Below are 22,429 nucleotides of genomic sequence, written 5' to 3' on the forward strand. Positions count from 1 at the left end.
GTAAAGGGTTTTCTCTTGCAAAGAGGCATGCTGAAGGGTGTTCCCGCCACGGGGGTGCACACGATGTGGTTCTTCTTCAGAGGGCAAATCTTAGATTTCCACATGTACTAGTTCCCTAGGGCTGCCATAACAAAGTACCACAAACTGAGAGGCTTAAAACAACAGAAATTAGGTATGGAACTTGGTAAACTGTAAGCTGAAGACCAATCACATTTGCTACACAGGCTGCCTGAACACTGTGACCATCTCTCCAGATGGATCCCTCTGCGCTTCTGGAGGCAAGGATGGCCAGGCCAAGTTGTGGGACCTCAACGAAGGCAAACACCTGCACACGCTAGATGGTGGGAGCCTCGTCAACGCCCTGTGCTTCAGTCCCAGATACTACTGGCTCTGTGCTGCCACTGGCTCAGCATCAAGATCTGGGACTTGGAGGGCAAAATTACTGTAGATGAATTGAAGCAAGAAGTTATCAGGACCAGCAGCAAGGCAGAACCACCCCAGTGGACCTCTCTGGCCTGGCCTGCTGATGGCCAGACTGTTTGCTGGCTACATGGACCACCTGGTGTGAGCGTGGCAGGTGACCCTCGGCACCCACTAGAAACATGGCAGAGCTTTAAAAATAAAAAACTGGTTTTCTGAAGAAGAAAACAACCCAGAAATTTATTCTCTTCTAGGTGGAGAGACTAGAAGTCTGATATCAAGGTGTCAGCAGGGCCGTGCTCTCTCCGATGGCTCTAGGGTAGGATCCTTCCTTGCTTCATCCGGGATTGGCTACTGACAATCCTTAGCATCCGTTGGCGGTCCTCAGCTTATAGATGTATCACTCCAATCTCTGCCCCTGCTTTTGCTGGCTGTCTTCCTCATGTATGTGTGTCTACCTTGTCTTCCCTCTATGTGTATCTCTCTTCCTCTTCTTATAAGGACACCAGTCCTATTGGATTAGAGCCCACCCTAATGACCTCATCTTAACCTGATTACATCTGCAAAGATCCTATTTCCAAATAAGATCACATTCACAGGTACCAGGGGTTAGGGCTTCAGGAACACATCTACAGGAACACATCTTTTGGGGTGGGGGGATACAGTTCAACCCATAACAAACATCAACTGACCTTGTTCACTAAAGTCATTGCATAAACCAGCAACTCCGTGTCGACCCCATCCTTTTCCTCCAGAATTTCCATGATATTTGACCAAGGTTTGACTCCTAGGAATAAAGCAAAAAATCATTAGAAACAGCAATTCAACACTCCTTGTCCAATTCACATCACAGTTTACGCAGAGACTTATCACCCAATGATGGCAGTGCCTTTCAGTCACCAAATTTCAAAGCATGACACAATTCTTAGGATGGACTTGAATATGTTTCCAATTAGGTGACGATATACCATGTCATCCTTGTCTACTTGAAAATGTATACTCTTCAGTGTCAGGATGCCTATCAGTTTGTTTGAAAAGTTCCCTTTATACTAAGTAGGTGATTTTTAAAAAATCCAATCATATGCAGCTTTTTTAGACCATGCATTTTACTAAGTGTGGAAATTCTTTGTAAGTACTCTCTGTATGTCCATCTCCTGCAAGGAAAGGGGATGCAGGAGGGCTTTACAGTCACTCTAGCAATGGACTTCAAACAATAACTGTGAAACGTCCATCTAGCAAACATTTCAAGAACAGAAGTATATTATCTCTATTCAATCAAGGCACAAATAACTATTTAAGCATCAACCAGGTACCAAGGAACTGGGTCTCTGGGAGTCTGTCATCAAGAGGCTTATAATCAAATGGAACAGTTAGGCATAAGTACAGGAACACACCTCAGCACAGGGTAAAAGCACTTAGAAGGCAAAGCGCTTAGCCAAGCCTGTCACTCAGCGAGGGAGGTCTGTCTCTTGCAGTGTGATGGTCGAGGAAGGTTTGGTGCAAGAGGTGACTCCTCAGTGGGGCTCTGGGGGGAGGCTCCTGGAGGCTGTCCCGTGGCTCCAGGGAGGGCAGGGAAACCCTCCACGTTCAGGATCGCCAAGCCAAGGCCAAGGCCACAAAGGGTATATGACACCCTGATGTGATTTCCTACGCTGGAGATAAACATCTGCAGTGAAGTACTGCCTTGCCCTTGGCGTGGCGGTGTGGAACGTGCAGCTCTTTCCTGCTTTCTCTATAAAGATCTCAAAGGCATATGGCTTATTTTTGCTGAAAAAGTAAAGTCTGAAATAACCTAAAACCAGTGGGTTCCAAATGCTGATTCATGGATGGGTTATGTCAGAGCTGATTTCCTGGCCTTGAGAACAAAAGCTCCCCAAGGGCAGTGATGTGTCCTGTCTTATCTCTGTGCCCTTGGCAGAGTGCCCGGCACATAGTAGGTGCTCAATAAAATGTCTGACTAGTGACTGGAGACCCCTGAGAGGGCATGGGTGGGTTAAAGTGGGGCAGTTTTAAAAGAGCCAGAGGGTTAAATGCACACAGTAAGAAAAGAAGACAGGAGAATTTTAAAAGGAATAGGCACCTACTACACAATGTGAAAGACACAAATGTAGTTTGATGTACAGGTCTGTTGGTGCTCCCAGCAAGGGAACAAAAAGCCTTTTCCTTTGGACTAGCTGCCCAGTTGGTCCAAACTATGAACCTATGGACTAAGCTTCTATGACCCTTTGTTATTGTGAACACAAAAGCATGATCCTTTGCCTACTAACTGTTGGAAATTATCTTCTTGCTGATCTTTATCATCAAACTATTTTGAAGTCTACACCTGTTCTTCAAAGCCCAGCAAAGTAACTGTTTCCACCCTCAAGACAATCAGTGTGGTCAGTAGGTCATGGGTCTCACTGTCCAAGTATAGGTCAAGCATTCCAGGTGCCTTTGCTCATGTTCATAACAAGGACAACTTCGTCATTCACACTCACACCCAACCTCAGTACAAAACACGAAAACACGAGTTCTACTGGGTTCCCCACGTATGCGTAAAGAAAAGCCTATGCAAGAGAGACGGCATCAATGCGAAGGATTCTTAGTGGGGCTCGGGGGCCCAGAACTGCTTCCTGGTTCCTTACTTTGGAGCCATACATGTCAAACAGGGCCTGGGGAAGGAAAGGCCAAGAAGCAACCGCAGGCATCCCGGAGAGAGGGATGTGCCTGGACTATCTCCTCTCTTCCTCTCTCTCTCTCTTCCTCCCTCTCTCCCTCTCTCTCTCTCTCTCTCTCTCATGCAGACACACATATCTGTGCACCAGTTTATCCATTATAATGAAAACACTCAAACACTGGCTTAATTAAAAACCGTGTTTTTCAGCTGTAATATCTGATTCCCTTTTTACCATTTAAGGATTTCAAGACTGGAAATTTGCATGTATTCATACACTGTTGGATAAATGTTTATTGTCCTTTGACTGTTTGGGGACCAGAAAATAGAAAATTTTTAGAAGAATGAAGGGGAAGGGGAAGAAACCTTCTAGTTCAACACAAATAGCCCTGGCAGGGCTCCAGCTGGCCTGTGTCAAGCACCAGCAGTCGTAACTGTCCCAGGAGCTGCCACCTGTCAGAACTAAATGGTCCAGTTCACCCCCACCACCATCACCTTTGTTGCTCCATTTGGGGTTTACGTGTGTGTACGTGTAGGTAGCGGATGGTCCTGTATTAGAATCATAAGCCACACGATCTTCCCCCTTCACATAACAGAGAACGAAACCGAGCCCCAAAGTAGTGGAATGAACAGAGGCTAGAGAGACGCGTCTAACCTGAAGGGATCGGATCCACCCTAGAGGCTCACTGTGAGGTGTCATGGAGGTAGAGCACTTTGTCGATTCTCATGAGCACTGATGGAGAACATCAGGAGACAGTCATTTCCTTCAACATTATCATCCGTCTCCCTCCAACTCCACTTCCCCTTCCTCCACCCCAAACACTGGAGTGAGTATAGGTTCCATGAAAGCCTGGTTTTTCTCTGATGTTTGCAAGCACATGGTTGGCACTTAAATATCTGTCAAACAAATGAGTTGTATATGAAGAACGCTTAGAACAGTACCTGTTGCATGGCAGGCACTCGAATAGCAGTAGCTGCCACTGCAGTGGTGGTGGTGGGTGGAGGACACCCACACGGACCCACAGGCCTTCCACACAGGCTCCCAGGCCAGGCTCCTCCTCCCACCAAACCGTAGCACCCCTCCCTCAACCCAGAATAAATAAGCACAGAATAAACCGCTCAGTACTTCTCCCTCTTACTCTCCCCCCGAGTCTCTGTATTAAACCCAAAAGAAAATAGTAAGCTATTTTGCACGATGCCTTGTACACAAGTTGGTCTAACACTCAAATACAAGGTCCCAGCAGCATGTTCCAAGCCTTTCAGCGTGATCAATGAACACTTAACAGGTATACTTCTGCTCTAAGCAGCAATGGCAACAGAGCTTGAGTTCTGTCCACTCTAACCTCCACCATGCTCTGTGCATTCTTCACAGAGCAATGTATCCTTGAGCAGAAGTCAGAGACGGGATAGCTTGAAAAGATGGCTGGATTCTTTTTCCCCTGTTAATCATGTGTTAGACACATGTTTAGAAATTATGTCATATCTCATCACCTCACATTCAAATGAAAAATGGAACTTCTTCAAAAGCAGTGCTGAACCAAATTAGCAGGACTCAAGATTTATGACTGAAATTTCAAAATAAGTTACCCAGTCTGTGGGTAACAAAATAAGTGCCGCCCCCTGTGTCTGAGAGGCAAACTCATACAGTCAGAGGGAGGGGCACCCCGCCTAGGGGAGCAGAGGGTTCTCGACCAGTTTCCTGTTGATCACCACAGTGAAGGTCCCCAGGAAAGGAAGTCTCTGATGATAGCAAGATGACAAAGCAAGGCCCTCCCGTGGGCTTCCACGAGTGCTTACTGCCTTTCTCTCTTCCTGCCTGGCCCCATCCACTAGGAAGGGAAACTGACTTGAAGATGCAGGCAAAACAGTTGCCCCTGGGACTTCCCTGGTGGTCCGGTGGTAAAGAATCCGCCTTCCAATGCAGGGGACGCGGGTTAGATCCCTGGGCAGGGAACCAAGATCCCACATGTCATAGGGCAATTAAGCCCATGCGCCACAACTACTGAGCTTGCGTGCCTCAACTAGAGAGACTGCGTGCCGCAACTACAGAGCCCACATACTCTGGAACCCATGCACTACAGCTACAGAGCCCACACGCTCTGGGGCCTGCGCGTCATAACTAGAGAGAGAAAAAAACCTGCACGCCACCATTAGAGAGAAGCCCGCGTGCCGCAATGAAAGATCCCGCGTGCCTCAACGAAGATCCCGCATGCCACAACCAAGACCCCATGCAGCCAAAAATAAATAAATAAATAAATAAATAATCTTAAAAAAAAAAGTCTGCCCCTGCAGTATGCGCAGACAGGTGTGACACTGAGCCATGCCCTAGAGACTAACTCCAATCCACCATTTCATTCTAGCCCCTGAACCAAAGTGGCAATAGCCGGGATCAAGTAGGGCCCGTTTAATTTTCATTAATTCACGCATGTTTATTAGTCTCTATGAAACACCTAGATCCCTCAGCTTTTATTGCTGCTCCCTAACAGGCCCACTCTCGGCCTGACAGCAAATTGTCCATCCATGCTCACAAATGAACACTTCTGGTTAACTCTCGTGTGGGATGTGTGATGTCTATAAAGCAACCAGAGGAACTTGTTCTCAGACAACTTCATTTGCTGTAGGTGGCAGTAATTTTTGCGGCCTTTTAGCTCATTTGTTGATTTTCTTTGCTGATTCTTTAAATTTAACAGTTTTCATCATCCAAATGAATTCCTTTCTACTAAAAAAGTCTATAACATGCCCATTCTCCACCCTATCCCCCCCAAAATGAGTCTAAAGCCACCTTGAGGAGTCAAATTTATGGCTTATTTATAAACTTGTGTGGAAATGGACGTACTCGGCTGGCCCTCAGTCACCTCTGGCACATGTGTCTACTTGCTGATCCAGCTGAGAAGGGACTGGAGAGCGAGAGCAGCTTCTAACCTTGCCAGGTGGAAACACACCTGCGAGTCAGGCTGCTCCCTGCAGAAGAGCATGACATATTCAGATGTCCAGTTCCAGCACAGGGTTCAGGAACAATTTTACTAGCAGTAAAAGAGGATGATGTTATATGTATATGTTGTAAAATCATGGCCAAGACCACACATGTCATAGAGAAACATGGGAATGAACCACACGTGATAAGCTATGGCTGAGTTTTTCCATCAGTGTGGTTCCTTTCTGTTCTCAGCCACTAGTGCTCAGTAGCAGACAGATGACAGCACTTGCCAGAAGCTTAAGAAATTTTATAGGCAAAAATCGTGACGTTGAAAAAACAACCCCTTGGCCGTTGTGATTTTATATTTTTACAAATTGGGAGAAGATGGCCATTGTTTTGTCTTGGGGGAGAGAGTATAGCTGAGAGCCTCTGACTGGGTCTGCGGGTAGAGTCTTGGGGGTGGAGTGCCCTCGGGATCACTCCTCTACCTCCACAACATGCCCTCCATGAAACGTGCCGTCTGAGGAAGGAAACTATGAGCTCCCAACCCAATGAAGCCAAAGGAGAACCTCAAGGTCACAAGAAGGTTGTCCCCTCTAACATGGCTCCCATGACACGGGCCCATGAGTTACCTGAAATTTAGGACAGGAAAATGAAGAGTCCACTAATTGTCCTAAAGCAACCCCCAGGGTTGGAGGATGGAGTATGAATCTTCCAAGGACAGATGAAAGGATTGGCCTCACTCTCTCCCCAAGTACCCACTTTTGGCCTTAGGCCTCATTGACTGGCCCTGGGAAAGCCCAGCCTGGCTTCTGAGCCATTGAGAGCCTTCATTAGGATTCTCAGGGAGTCCCATTGATCTGCTCTTGAGGCCATGAGGGTCTTCATGCTCGTGCTTCAGATGGCAACAGGCTGTGGCAGAAAGAAACCCGCCCCTGTCTGGGATCCACTTTCCAGACTCACAGCCCCCAACCACACACTAGGGGCTGCCTCTGTGATACACCTACACACGGGCCTGGAGTCCCCTCCAGCCTGCAATCCACCGTGCTGGGCACTGAGGTCTGCCTGCGTGTTTGTGGGGAAAGTGCAGGAGCCCAGCTCACAGTCCTGGATGGCTTTCATTAACTTATATTCAAACTTTCAAAGTAACTAGTAAGCTTCTTTCTTTCATCTTTGGATTCAGCCCTGGATGTGGGTCTCTGAGCAATGCTAAGTCAGAGACACAAGTGGTTTGAATCAAAGAGGGCTATTTAGGCCTCTCATTCCTTTTTGACAGTTGTCCCTCGGCTGACTTGTTCATACACATGTGTGTGCACATGCAGAGACACACACACACACATACACAAAACCATACATCAACATGTTAACAACAATTCTCTCTGGTGAGATTAGAGGTGATTTTTTTACGGTCTCCTTTACATTGTTTTTTCCAAATTTTCTACAGAGTGTTACTATTATAAAAAGAAAAAAATTAATGTTATCAAGTTTTTGTTCTTATTAGAGTGTTTGTGGGGATGATAATGTTAATAAAAATGTCCTACTGAGGAACGAAACCAAAATATTTTTAAAAGAACAAAACAAAAAACCCCATTTTAGCTTCAGGCTTCACAGTATTATAGGAGCCACAGCCTGCTTTACAGTAAACCAAATCCAAAGCTCATTCGTCATCAAGTGTGTACAGCAGGCCTGCCTGCTGTGGGCCAGCCAGGTGCTGGGACACCAAGAAGAGACAGACACCCTGCCCTTGAGCAGGGCACACACTCATGGGAGACGGGCAATGACAACAGCACAGCAGAGAATAGGGACGCGTGAGGGCTTTGAGAGCATATGCCCGTCTGATCCAAGATAGGGAGGGTGTGGTACAGGCCGGGTAGGAGGCGGGGGTGACGGGTGGGTAGGGGCTAGATGGCAAAGGGTCAGGTCCTAATCCTGTGGGCACCGGGAAGCCACTGGCGGGCTTTAGACGGAAAACGATGTGGCCAAATTTGTGCTTCAGAAGAATCCTCCAACAGCAGAGGTGGGGGGGGGGGTGGGCATGCCAGGGAAGGGAGAACATTCAGGGAGGCAAGGGATGCCAGGTGAGAGATGGTGAGGGTGTGGGATGCAGGGAAGCGAGAACATTCAGGGAACATCTAGGGGTCAGAGCCAACAAAGCAGGTGTGAGGGGAAGAGAGGAAGGAGTGAGAGTGATCCCAGCAGGATGGGAAAAGAGGATAAGGAACTGGTTCTGTGTGTTCAGTCGCGGAGGCTGAAGACAGAGCATAAAGATAAGCTGGGTCTGACCTGTCCTGGGTTAGCCCAGGAGTGCTTTCCTTTCACTGTTCCCTCCCTAACCTAATCTTTGTACACTTAACTATCCTAAAATATATGTTTCCTGCAGTGGGAAGTCCACACAAAGGGAATTCTGTTCATCCTTAATTCTGTTTTGAACATGTAAAAAGTGGAAGCCTTCTTACATTAGGCACTTTTACTTCGATGACATAGTGGGCAGGGACCACTCACCCCTTTTTGTGTCCACAGCAGAGACGGCCTGAATCAGAAGAGGTGCATTGGACTCCGAGTACTCCACAAAGACCAGCAGCAGCTTCAGGGCTGTCTTCACCACCAGGCGGAACTGCAGAGAAAAGATACAACCATCGTGTAGCTGCAGACACGGCGGGGATGCCTGAAAGCTTCGTCCTAACAGCAGCTGGCACCCAGCCCCTCTTCTCAGCAATTACACAGATTCCTTCACTGGACGCCTCAGAAGGCAGGCGTTAGTATTGTCTCCATTGCACAGGTCAGCAAACTGAGGCACAGAGTCCCCTGCCCAAGATTGCACAGCTAGAAATAGAACCAGAATTTGAACGCAAGGCCTTTGGCCCCAGAGCTCACACCAATGGTCTCTCAACAAACAAGGTAACAGCTGCTGGGTTAGTTATCTCATTTTACCCAGACTAGATCATTCTGAAGTAGAACAATCGATTCTCATTTTTCTGGTGAGGAAGCAGGCACGGCAGGTTAAATGACTTGTCCATGGTCACAATAGGTCACCTGAACCAAGTCCTGGTCCTTAAACCTGCAGAGAGGGCTGTCTGGGGCCTCGCCCCACAGTCCTGGGCCCAGAGCACTGCACTCATGAGGAGCCACACGTAGCCCAGGGGCCCCCCTTCACGCACGCGGGCCGAGGGTCACTCACCCAGAGAAATTCCTCAACCTCCCAATTGATGCTGCCGCAGATCCCTAACTCAGCTCAGCAGCTGGGGGACTGTGGCAGCCCGGGGGTTCCAGCTCAGCTCCCTGCCTGTTCCCGCAGGTGCTGCAGCTGCTACCTTCACCCACAGTCTCCTTTCCTGCACCCCACTTCCTTCCACAACCTCCTTCTCAAGGAACTCACACACCAGCTTCCTCCTGGAAATGGGTTCAAATCTTGCTTCTAAGAAACAGCAAACCTCGGGGCTGCTCCTCCCACCCCCAGCAGGTGGCTGGGCAGTGCCCCGCCCCCCACCGGCAGAAAGCGCTTTCTAGGGGACAGGGGCCGATCTGCATCGTGTCTGAAGGGCCTGGAACTACACCTGGCACAGAATGGGCTCAGCCATGTTTGCTCACTGGATGAACGGATCAGGTAAGGACCAGCCAGTCAGCCCACGTCCCCTCGCCCCACCCCCGTGGCCGTGGAGAATCGGCTGCAGGCTCTCCACTCACTCTGCAGCGGAGAAAGGCCCAGTGCCCCCGCAGGCATCAGCTCACGTCGAATTATTAGGGGCATGTGTACGCGTTAGGGGAGAACTGGAGCCCTGCACCCACCGCGGGAAACAGCGGGAAACCACCACCCACCCCCAGTCAATTCTCCAAATACATGCACCTCCCTCTACCCTTTGCCCCTTCTCCTCTGTCATACTTCCCTAGTGAGCCAGCTGGCTTTTCCTTAATTCCACATCTCTCTCCAGCCAGTGCCGTGGTTCCCAGCTCCCCTTTATAGGAAAACATTTCAAAAGAGTTGCCACCCTCCCTGGGTCCCCTTCCTCACTTCCCATGGACTCTTCAATCCAACCTGACAGCGTTTCGATCTCCACCGCGCAGATTAAATTACTCTTGTCAAGGCTGCCGATGACCTCCGTGTTGGTCACTGGGTTACTCTTCTGTGCTCATTTTGGCTCAGCCCTCAGCAGCACGTGACACAATCAACTGCTCCCTCCAGAAACAACTTCCTCTCGCCATGGCCGACCGCAGTCTCCCACCTGGATGGCTACTCTTTTGCTGGCTCCTTCTGAAGAGCTCAACCTCCAGGTGTGGGAAGGCCTCAGAGCTCACGACTCCCCCTGCTCCCTTGCTGTGCACTCTCTCTAGGCGAGTTGATCCAGGCTCTTAGTTTTAAGTCCCATCTCTGACTCAGTGCTCTCCAGGCCTGGCCCCTGACATCGCCACTCGAATGCTGACAGGCCCTCAAATTCAATACGGCCCAAAGAGAACTCCTGATTTGCACTCATGCCCATTCCATCCCACCAACCACTGCCAGCATGTTCCTTCCACAGTCGCCACCTCAGGACGAGGCCCCGCCATCCACTGAGTGCAAGCGGGAGTCACCCTGCCCTTCTCCCACCCAATCCTACAATGACGCCGTCGTCCAGGGCTGTCAGCGGCTGTCCTTGCCCTGACTCCATCCATAGCTCCATCTCCCTGTCCACCATGAGAGCCTCCGAAGTACTTCTGGGCTTGTCGCCATGAAGTCCATTCTCCAGACTGCAGCCAGAGTGACCCGGGCACTCTCAACCCTCTACTCGCTCCGCGTCACATTCAGGGTGGAATCCACCCCTGTGGGCTTTATGTCTGTCTCTGCCAAGCTCTCTGACCTCATCTCCTGTCACTCTCCCTCTGCCCAGGGAGCTTCCACTAGCCACCTTTCTTTAGTCATGTGACCATGCGCTTTTCACATACTGAAGCTTGTGCATGACTCAGTCTTCTCTTTGGTTATTCTCTAACCAGTCACCACAGGACTGGCCTTTCCTTATCCTCCAGGTCTGAGAAATTTCCCGTCATGGGAAGTGCCTTCCTGACTACTTCATCTAAAGGAGCCCCCTGGTCGCTCACATCACCCTGTTCTATTTTCTTCACATCCTTTATCGTGACCTGAAATCGCTACATACAAGTTTGTTCACCTGATATTCGTCTGTTGCCCCCGACTAGAGCAGAAGCTACCTGGTGGCGGAGATGCTATTTTATTTGACACACAGGAGACAGCATCTGCCCCGAGGAACTACTGGGTCGGTATTGCACACGAAGGGCAGGCCGGCGCGCCCTTTTCACCGCGGTTTGCTCTGCACACCCAGCCACTAATGTATTTGTAGCCAGCCTCGTATCCCCCACGCCACACCCCGACAACTTCACGGAGGACAACCAGCCTATTGGGCTTCTGTCCTCACAGCGACATCCTTATCGCAGTGGGACCTGAGTTCTTGGGAGGGCTCTGAACTCTTCAGAACGTTTTCACCTTCCTAACCTGAACCCCACATTCTCTGCTCTCCCTGACTGAGAACAGACTAAATTCCAGAGTATTTTCCTCAGCAACTACAAGGTTGGGGGCAGGAGGGGAAGGCATGGCATGATGAACTGTGCTATCTTTGTACGTTGAGAGCTGAAAAAAATTTCTTCAAGTAAATAAAACAACCCAGCAAGCCCAGGCTTGGTGCCCTCCTCAGTGGGTGCACTATTATTATGTGGTTTCAGCCTCCTCAGTGCCTTCGTGGGAAAGAAGCTGGCTGCTGCCCAGCCCGCTCTCCCATCAGCTGGTCTCAGCAGGACCCCCTTCTGGGCATCTCTGTGGTCACGGGGCCTTGGCCGGCATGGTCCCAGGGACCCACTCTCCCATATGAGGCTCTCTAAGTAAGAAACCACTGACTGGTTTCTCAGGGAGCCTTCTTTCTCTATTAGTCTCAACATGCCTATTCATGTCATCTTCTCCTTTGCAATAAAGGCTCTGTTTAGAGATCTTTTGGCACTGTTATTTTACTTTTTAAAAATCCCTAAACTCTTCTGATTCATGATTTTAGGTTTCTACGAATTTGGCTTCTACTGAGTCTAAGTGGACGTTTATTTATGTTTGGAAGACTTACTATGTGAAATTAATCACAAACATATTAGATAGTTAAACTACTTTAGAGAAGGAGCATTAGCACGTTAATTTTATGGAAATGAATGGTACTAATTGCAAGCATGTCCCAACTAACCATCAAAATACATCCGGCAGGACTCCTCCTGATAAATACCTCACTAACATTGCTGCACAGACTTGAAAGTAATAAAAGTACCTGACTTCAAAAGATTTCTACATCAAACCCTTATTTTTCCAGAATTCACTTAATTTGATGCCCTCCAGAACCTGGAAAGCTATCAAAACCCTCCACAACCTTGGAATAGCCACAATGGAGGCCACACAGCCGCTCCTCCAAGTCCAAACACGCTGTTCACCTCAAAGCTCTTAAAAATCCACACCCAGTGCCACAGCACTTCCCCTAAGACACATGCTAACAGGGGTGGCCACTGAGCTTCCCGACCTGCTGAGAAGAGGCAAACCAGAGGCCAGTGATGGGTAAGGAGAGGCAGGCCCGCTGTGGCAGCAGGAGCAAGGACCGCAAATGAGGGGGCGGGAGCAAGCGGCTCGGATGCCAGCACACACTCTACTGCGTGGCTCAGACACTGAAGGCTTCTCAAAGGGCAGTGACGCTCCCATGACATTTTCATCTCTGCCTGGCGCTCCTTCGTGTTCTAATGAGGGGTTTCACTGCAATGACTCACAGGCTCACACACCGGCCTATCCATCTAGCACTGAGGGAAAATCAGTAAGAATAGATTCTCATTCTTGTGGAGCATCAATCGCTTGGGAAGACAAAGCAACTGGTCACAAAACAGTTAAACACGGCAACACGGAGTCAGCCTCAGAAGCAGTGGCTCTAAGACCAACCAGATGCTGGGGTTGTAGATTCCCCACATCCAGAGGTTCTGAGTGGCCCTTGCTAAGGCTATTGCAGAAGGAAGTCAGAACCCGGATGGGGGTGAGCTGGCTGAGCCCATTTAAAGTCCCTCCAAATCCCAAGAGGCTCTGCTTCTTCTTCCAATGTCTTGAGTGCCTTCCAGATGCCCAGCACCCAGCGAGGTTCCCTGAGAGAGTCAGGAAGCTGTAGCCCTGCCTTTAAGGAGATGGTCCTCCTGCTGCGGAGAGAGGACTCAGAACACCTCCATACCACACAACTGAGAGCGTTACCGTGTTAGGGGCCCTCGGAGCCAGGTTGCTGAGAACAGGGAGCGCTTCCCAGAGCAGGGCCCTTGCAGTGGGGAGAAGAGACAGTTGGACAGGCTCAGCGCTGATCCAGCCGCCCTTCGGGGCTTCCATGGGGCAGAAGAGCCGTGTGACAACCTGTGGGTTCCTGCTAACACAAATAAGCCCTCTTTTTTTAGGGTTGGAGGAAACACACTGGGGGTCGAGATTCAGCCTTTGGGCTACACATTACCTACTTTTTATATACAGTCAACCCTTGAATAACCCTTTGAACTGCACAGGTCCACTTATATGCAGATATTTTTCAAAAGTAAGTACCACAGTATTACATGATCCGCGGCTGGTTGAATCCACAGGTGCAGAACAATGGATACAGAACCGAGGATACAGAGGAACCACAAATACGGAGAGCTGACTGTAATTCATATATGGATTTTTGACTCCTGGGAGGGTCTGTGTCCCTAACCTCTGTGTAATTTAAAGGTCAACTATAATTACATTCTAGGAAAAACTAGTACTGTAGTCTATTTTAGCGCTGTCCATTATAATAAATTATGCTTTATATTGCTTTAAAACATGCAGCTAAATCACAGTATGTAACAGGAATCTGAGACAACCCCTTTGCACAAGGCCAGGCACATGCAGCCAGCACTGAACTGTGCTTCTCACACGTATGAGCCTTCCTCTTGGCTGCAGCTGTCATCCTCACTCTCTGCTCCTACACAGCGTAAAATAGGGGCCATGAGGCTTCAGAGGAACAAGGATGCCTGATGACCCAGGGATGCAGCACTTCTCAGGTCAAGCCTCAGTCAGGGACCGAGCTTCCATGAACAATTGCATGAATAACTCGGGACTCCAGTGTCACCTCCGTGTCAGGGAGGCAGGGACTGAGAGTAGGAGGATGGTGTCCGCACAGTACTTGGCTGATTTTTGGCTTTGGTTTTTTTTTAATTTTCCAGGTCAACCCACAGGGAGGGCGTGGAGTCAGCCTGTACAGAACCCGGGAGTCTAGGTTTTGGATAAAATGTAACCACCAGGGCTTCCCTGGTGGCGCAGTGGTTGAGAGTCTGCCTGCTAATGCGGGGGACATGGGTTCGAGCCCTGGTCTGGGAGGATCCCACGTGCCGCGGAGCGACTGGGCCCGTGAGCCACAATTACGCGCTCCTGTGCATCTGGAGCCTGTGCTCCGCAACAAGAGAGGCCACGATAGTGAGAGGCCCGCGCACCGCGATGAAGAGTGGCCCCCGCTTGCCGCAACTAGAGAAAGCCCTAGCACAGAAACGAAGACCCAACATAGGAATCAATCAATCAATCAATAAATACATCTTTAAAAAAAAAATGTAACCACCAGATGTATGGAAAAGGAATAAAAGGCAGCTTCTCAATAATTCTGCACTTAAAAGCAAACCGGAACTCCCTTCATGTTTTATTGTACTTAGAGAAAACCAACAACTACACTTAGCAGGTCAAATATGCTGCTTATTAGGTAGAAATAAAAGTATTCCCTGAAATCTCCAAATTCCTACTCCTCTTCTAAAATTCAGCAACCATAAAAAGAAAATAATTTCCAAACCTCAGGATTTAAATTACAAAGGGGGTTAGAAAGACATGCTTCATTCTATTTGTTTCATTTTCCACTAAAAAAGAATAAATATGTTATAGAAGCGGATGCTGGTTATTACAACTGAATTAGAAATTGTAAGGTGAACTGGATCCACAAAGCTTTGCCACATTGTTTACAAGCTTACCAGAACTAAGAATATACTAAATATTTTAACAACAACAAAAAATTCAAGTGACTTAAGATACTTATCTTTAAGAACTTCTCTTAAACATATACTTAAGCTCAGAATTCCTAGGCGAAAAGCTCAGAATGGGCCCGAAAGCTTTTGTAACTGGTTATCAAACAGATACCTTGGACTCCAAATCTTTCCCCTTCTGTGATGTTGTCTGCAAAATGAGGTGGATCTTATCAGAAATAAAGTATGGGCCCAAATATATTCCCTGCGTCCAGAATTCTGAGCTGTAGCTTTCAGGTTTCTGTGGGGGAGGGGTGAACACACTAACGTTGGCACATCTGCCAGGACAGGAAGTCACCTGCCTCAAACCCTGATGGCCAACCTGTTTATGACCCAGTGCAATCTGCCGAAAGGGAACCAACTTGGTCATTAACGGAGTAGCCAAGTGTGAGGCTGGTAACCCCTTAAGTTTTTTTGTTTTTTTTTTTTATAGCTACTTTTTATTTATTTATTTATTTATTTTATTTATTTTTGGCTGTGTTGGCTCCTCAGTTCGCGCGAGGGCTTTCTCCAGCTGCGGCAAGCGGGGGCCACTCTTCATCGCGGTGCGGGGACCGCTCTTCATCGCGGTGCGCGGGCCCCTCACTATCGCGGCCCCTCCCGCTGCGGGGCACAGGCTCCAGACGCGCAGGCTCAGCAGCCGTGGCCCACGGGCCCAGCCGCTCCGCGGCACGTGGGACCCTCCCAGACCAGGGCCCGAACCCGTGTCCCCCGCACTAGCAGGCAGACCCCCAACCACTGCACCACCAGGGAAGCCCACCCCTTAAGTTTTTACTAGTCAGTGGTAGGAAATCTTACAGAATGTAAAATACAGAAGACTATTCAAAAATAATTCAAATAAATGTCAAGATGGTAAACAATGCTACAAATGAACATGTTCTATTGAGATAAAATTCTGGGATTTAGCTGGAGGTTTCTTTGAAGAATAATGACTAAAAGTGGACAAGACCAGAAAACATCCACCGTGCTAACTTTCCCTTAGGATACGCAATGTAACTATGAAGAGTTAGTTGATAGCAGGTAACATAAATCCACTGTTGTTAACTAAGCACTACCGAAAACCCTGCACTGAAATACTGCCTGAAGGAACACCTTGATAGTATCTGCAAAATGAAGGGGGGAATCAACCAGGGTGGGGACTTTTCCCATGAGTGATATCTCCATCTTCAGATGCAAAATCTCCTGGTCTAGGAGGCTATGTGACTTGTCACATAGCTAATTTCTGGAGGAAATCAAAGAAAAACCAGGCCTATCTGATTCTTTCTACTATACTACAGGGAACCCCATCTTTCCCTCTGGTGCAAAAACATAAGCCTTGGGGGAATGTGACACATATCCTTCTCCAAGGAATAATCAAAGTTAAAGAACTTTCTTATATAAATAGCCAGCTCTGGAAACATGACAGTGGACAACAAGCAAACCTCAGGAATGGTGAATGTGCTATTGGCAAGAGTTCGGCAGTCAGCTCACATCTCCTTGGATGGCTGGAGAAGGGTTGGCAGGTGAGTACTGGCAGGTGGAGAGAGGCTGCAGGGATGCGGGTTGGCGGTGCTGGCAGAGGCAGACCTGAGCCGGTAGGGCTATTCCCAGTAAAATAGTAAGCTGCCGTTCTGGTTTATCGATAAGCCTCTGGAGAGTTGTGGTTCCTTCCACATATCAGCTCCCTGAACTAGATCATCTCAGAGTGGATTGAAGAAACTGCTGTTCCAGCTTTGTGGCTGGAGACCCATCCTGGACCATGGGGTCCCCTCAACCTGCTGGCTCGTTTAAGGTCTGCCTTGAACCTCTGGCCTCTCCCTCTTCCCAAACAATGACTAGTAAAACTTCCTTTTTTTTCCCTTCCACTGAGATTATCCGCATATGGGGGCATCCAAGAGATCAAATCAGTGAGAATTAGTTTTCTGGGTGTACGGAGCCAAATAACCAGCAAAAGAGCAATAGCTATAAAGGGGAGGCTGGCTCTTTGCACCCATAATATCTCTGACACAAATATTACTTGAACCTGCCACTACAACTTGTGGAATTTAAAATATCTTACCTAATGAAATATTGACAAACATGGAAAAAATTGAAACACAACCTCATTCACTAAATATGTTTTCATGAAGAAACAAAGAAGCTCTTTATAGTACATAATTAGAAACAATTTGATTTTACAATATAAGAAAAGTCAAATAAATTATAGTACACTTGTATGATTAAATATTACATAGGCATTAAATGTTATGTTTTTGAAATGCCATAATAATACAGGAAAACGCTTATAATATATTTAGAGTTAACTACGTAAGAACATTTCAAAGAAAAAAAGTAGAAAGAAACGTACAAAGTTAACAATCTTTATATCCATATAGTAGCATTTCAGGTGATTTTTACTTTTTTTTTTGTATTTCTAAAGTTTTATACAGAGAGAATATATTACTCTTACAATCATAAAAAAATCAGTTAAAGTTTTAAAAGGTTATTTTATAATATCAAGATTTCATATTACACCAATAAACTTTAGGTGTTTTTTCTTCAATCTGTTATCATTAACTGCATCATGAAATTAGTTTTAATCCAAACTTCTATTAATAAAATACATATTAATTCAAGTAATTTGGAAAGATTAAACATAAAAATCTGATAGAATTCATTGCCTGAGTAGATCTCATGGTATTTTATTTATCGTGTTTTTAAATATACAAAATTGAACCTCTGGCTTCTACTCAGAAAGCTACAAAGAGTGTTGCCCCAAACCTAACAAGAAAAAACGCCAAATAATCATTAAAATCAAATTCTCTTGAATCCACTAGAGAGATGGGATTTCAGGGCAACCAAACAGCATGAAATGTAAAAAGAGACAGTTTTCCCCACCAAGAAAAGGTGGGACACAGCAATGGCCCATCTAAGTAGAGCAGAGAAGGAAGATGGAGCCATCATACCGAGCAGCAAGTCAAACTCAGATCATAGTTTTAGCAAATGGCCAAGGATAGACTATCATGAGAGTATGGTACCCCTGGGATCTACAGACACAAAGGGATTCAGCATCCACTCACAGCCGCTATCCAATGACCTCCACGGCACCACGAGGAAGATCGGGGCAGGGATGGAGACCTAAGAAAGTCTCCGCATGGTGCAGGCTGGGGGACGCACAACCAGATAACGGGAACAGCAGCACTCACCCCACAGGAGGAGGGGAGCAACCACCACACCACCTGGACAGGCAGGAAACTACGCCCTGAGCCTTCTCCTCTGTGAGACAAAAGCCGTAAGCCGCAGGGAAGGACAGCAAATCTTGTTGCCCCTGACGCACAGGTGGTGTAGGAGAAGGGAAAAGAATAAGACTCTGTGCTGCTGGGGCAGGGGCAGGAAACCATCCTCAGCACAGAACTTTAGAGGTCCCCTACTACCGAGAGAGGTACAGGATCACTGAGATAGCCCCATCCCCAAGACCCAGGCACATTGACCCTTCTGAAGACCAACGTCGAAAACAAAGATGATGGAGAAAGCCCAGTCCAGGAAGTGTCACTGGTGCTTATCGCTAGCGGGGGCACAGGAGCATGGAGAGAGACCCCCTCTGAGGCTCAGACGCATAAAAAAAGTCTAAAGCTGACAGTGAAAAAGGAACTTTGAGAAAAACCCTTTGGCAAACCAGTTCTCACCTCAAGCACAAGATAATACCTTAAGGAACTTGAAAACTGGTGGTGCAGGGACATACCAGAGCAATAGCAAAACCCAAACCCTGCTCCCCTCGAGAGCAGACTGACAAGCTCTTTAATAGCCTAGCGTTAGAGACTTGCCCATTTATAGGCACAAATACTACCTACCTCAGTCTATACTGTCCTATACATGATACCAAGCTTTCAACCAAAAATTACAAGATGTACAAAAAAGCAGGAAAGCCCCAACTCCCCACCCCTGCTGTCAAGAAATGAAGCCATCAACCGAACCAGACTTAGACTTGACTCAACACTGGAACTATAAAATTCACAATGATTAATATGTTGAAGACTAGTGGAAAAGGTACACAACTTGCATGAGCAGATGATACAGTTCAGCAGAGAGAAACTATAAGAAAGACTCAAATGGAAGTGCTAGAAATAAAAAGCATTAAAGGAGATGAAGAATGTGTCCAGAAGTTCATCAGGAAGACTCAACACGGCGGAGCACAGAATCAGTTTCCTTGATGATAAGTCAGTAGAAATTGCCCAAATGAAACAGAAGCAAAAAGAGTGAATAGAAGTTTTACCCATGCAAGACATATTTTGGACGAATGTATCATGAGCACTTAGAAAAGAGAGGGAAACACCCGGGACCAGCAGTTTCCAGGTGAACAGGTCCTGGCAAGCTGAGTGCATCTCTTTTTTTTTTAAACAGGAGGTGGTGGACAAGTGGAAAAACAGTTTTTAGCTTACAACGCTGAGCACTTAGGTGCAGGTACAATGTTCAGTGTTTTACATATTCTTCATTATTATTATCCTCATTTTATAAATTATTATCTCTATTTTATAGAAAAAAAATAATCTACCCAAAGGATCACACAGGTTGTCTGACCCTAAAGCTCCACTCTTACCACCAGATGCAGCCTACCTTGTGAACTCAATGAAGAAACGAGGCTGGATGATCATAGAGTTAGGTGCCTTCCCACTAATTGCACTAAAATGGCCCCAATGCCCTAACTGATCAGTGCTGACCTGCAGGCAGCACTGGCTTACACATTCCTTGCCTCTGTCGACATTTTGGTCAATGACACAGAAACTCTGCTTATTCAATTTACATTAAATAAAACTAAGATTAAGAGTTAACGTGATGAATGGGCAAAGCAAAGTTCAAAAGTATATTGAGGCTGGAACTCTGGCCTGAAATCAATGGGAAAAAATGCAAAGTTCTGGACTTAGGTGTAAAACAATCACAGAGATGCAGAATGGAAGAAACTGGCAAACGTGGATGAGTGGGGGGGGGAAAAAAAAAACACCTGGGAGGTATAGTGAATTACAAGTTTGATTTGGGCCAGCACCCAGGGCTGCTGCTGAAATCAGAGGTAGGATTTGTGGAAGGGTGACATGGTATCCCAGGAGTCTACCATATTACTCTTCTTTGTACTGGATAGACAGAAAAATTAGTAACCCATATGATGAGTAATTGCAAACTACATCCCCAAGGACTATCTGTGGAAACCATCGAGTTTAGTTTGGACAGAGTGGCATGATAACTGCCTTTAAATACTCAAAGAGCATCCATGGGGAAGTGAGTGTGTGTTGTTCCAGAAAGCAGTGCACAGCGTTTGGTTAATTACAGAGAGGCCGAGGTGGGTCCCAATAAGGAAGGCTTTCCCTCAATTCCAGTGTCTAGCAATGGCTGTTGGGGGGAAATGGCACTCTCTCTGCCGGAGTATCAGGAATGTGGCTGGTGAATGTCAGGAACACCTTGAACAAGACTTCGCCATCTCTTCAAGGCTAGGATTCTATTTTACATTATGTAACTCAAAAAGCACTTCAGTGAATCTTCAGTTAATTCTGCTGAGTGAAAAAAAGCCAGCTCCAAAAGGTTACATGCTGTGTACACTACCATTTATATAACACTCTTGAAATCACAAAAGTATAGAAATGAAGAACAGATTAATGGTTGCCAGGGATGTAGGTGGGGTTGGGAATAGGAGGGAAGTGATATTAGGGCTCCTGCTGGTGATGGATATATTCTGTCTTTTGACTGTACCAAAATCTCAATCTCCTGGTTTGCGATATTGTAGTACAGTATTGCATGATGTCACCTTTGGAGAAAACTGGGTGAAGATTACACAGGATCTCTATGTATTATTTCTAACAATTATATGTGAATCTACAATTATCAATTATCTCAAAATAAAAAGTTTAACCAAAAAAAAAAATTAAAAAGCGCCTCAGATCTCACCCACATGTAGATCATCTCAGTGGACACACCGGCAGGGACATGCCAATGACCATGACCAAAGGGCTCACGGAAGGTCCTCTCCTCCACAACCAGCCAGCACCTCCTGGAGCACCTAGCACCCTGGACACACCTGCTTAGCTCTCCTGGGAGACACTGCCTTCATCTCACAACCAGTATGTCAAAGCTTTCCTGCTAATGAACCCCAATATCCAACTTTTCTACTCCTGCCAGAGGCAATGATGTATTTCTAGCTGCCCAAATTCAAAACTATGACCCTAGCTTTGATTCTTGAGTTTGTTTTTCTACATGCAGAAACCCAATCCTAGGAAGCTATTCCTCAAAATGTCTCCAAATTTTCATCGTTGCGTTTCTGCTGTAATTCTTAGCCAGGCCTCACCACCTCAGAGATTTGATACTGTGCTAAGCCCCCCAGCTTCCCATCCCTGTCAATTTCTCCCCAACCCACCCACCTCCATCCTACACACTGCACGTTACTTCTCATCATTCTACCATCCTAACGAAATTTTGAGCAGTGTTCCCAGTGTGTGTGGGGTGTGTGTGTGTGTGTGTGTGTGTGTGTGTGTTTGGGGGGTAGGGAGAAGAGGAAGCATGGCTCTCTAAGGTGTGTAAGAGAGTGTCTGTGTGTGAAAGGGGGCTGTGGCCAGAGGTCCCCTAGTCTCAGGTTTAGCAGCTAAGCTACATGGGAGTCGGGACGCAGGGCCATCCCCACACAGTACAAAGAAAGTCTGGAGATCTGTGACCAGCAACCTCGGGCGCAGCTGGAAGAATGAGGTTCAGTGGAGCAGACAGAAAAATGCAGAAACAGCAACACAGAATGGGTGGATTTCATGATGACACCAGGAGGTCATGAAACCCACAAGGAGGTGGACAACCCCTGCGGCCTCCCCCATGGCCAGAAGGGAAGCCATACGGATACAGAGAGGCAGACTCTCTGTGTGAGGATGATGAAAGGCTATGTATGCTGTACAAGCTGAATCACCTTACCCCAATTAATGAGACTTGCAGATACACTAAAAGAAAAAAAATCCATACCGTGTGGAAAGCCATGGGGTGAGCATCTGCTTCTTACCTCTAACTGGGAAGTTTAAAGATGGATTTTTGTAAATAGAATGAAACATGTTATTGGAAACACTTTTTCTTTCTTTTAAAAAGTAATTTTTTGGCTGCAAATGTAACGTTTTCTCCTCTGTCTATAAGACTCAAATATCTGCAAATATTGCATAATGGCCCTCTGGCAGACTCACATCTTGTTGCCTTTCATGGAAGGAAAATGAAGAATTAGGAAAATAGAATGACAAGGTTTCTCTAACCCAGGATTCCATTATCAACTCTGTGCCTGTTTAAGTTGAAAACAACAGGACCTCATGGTTCCTGTTCTTTAGGTTCCGAGAAATCTTCATCAAAAGAAAACCCTGGGGCTTCCCTGGTGGCGCAGTGGTTGAAAATCTGCCTGCCAATGCAGGGAACACGGG

At 47.0% G+C, this 22,429-nt stretch overlaps 1 protein-coding gene across 5 annotated transcripts in view; it reads right to left on the reverse strand.

The window, feature by feature from the left end:
* Window positions 1-22,429, reverse strand: part of FHOD3 (formin homology 2 domain containing 3) — a 495,595-nt gene that overhangs the window by 186,659 nt on the left and 286,507 nt on the right. For all 5 annotated transcript variants that reach the window (XM_057527272.1, XM_057527271.1, XM_057527269.1 and 2 more), the window contains exons 7-8: window positions 8,493-8,604; window positions 1,113-1,207 (exon numbers count right to left, since the gene is read on the reverse strand). In XM_057527272.1, the coding sequence (XP_057383255.1) occupies window positions 1,113-1,207; window positions 8,493-8,604 (207 nt within the window). The remainder of the gene's footprint in view (window positions 1-1,112; window positions 1,208-8,492; window positions 8,605-22,429) is intronic.

Source organism: Balaenoptera acutorostrata, chromosome 13 (genome assembly GCF_949987535.1).
Source record: "Balaenoptera acutorostrata chromosome 13, mBalAcu1.1, whole genome shotgun sequence".
Taxonomy (NCBI): domain Eukaryota; kingdom Metazoa; phylum Chordata; class Mammalia; order Artiodactyla; family Balaenopteridae; genus Balaenoptera; species Balaenoptera acutorostrata.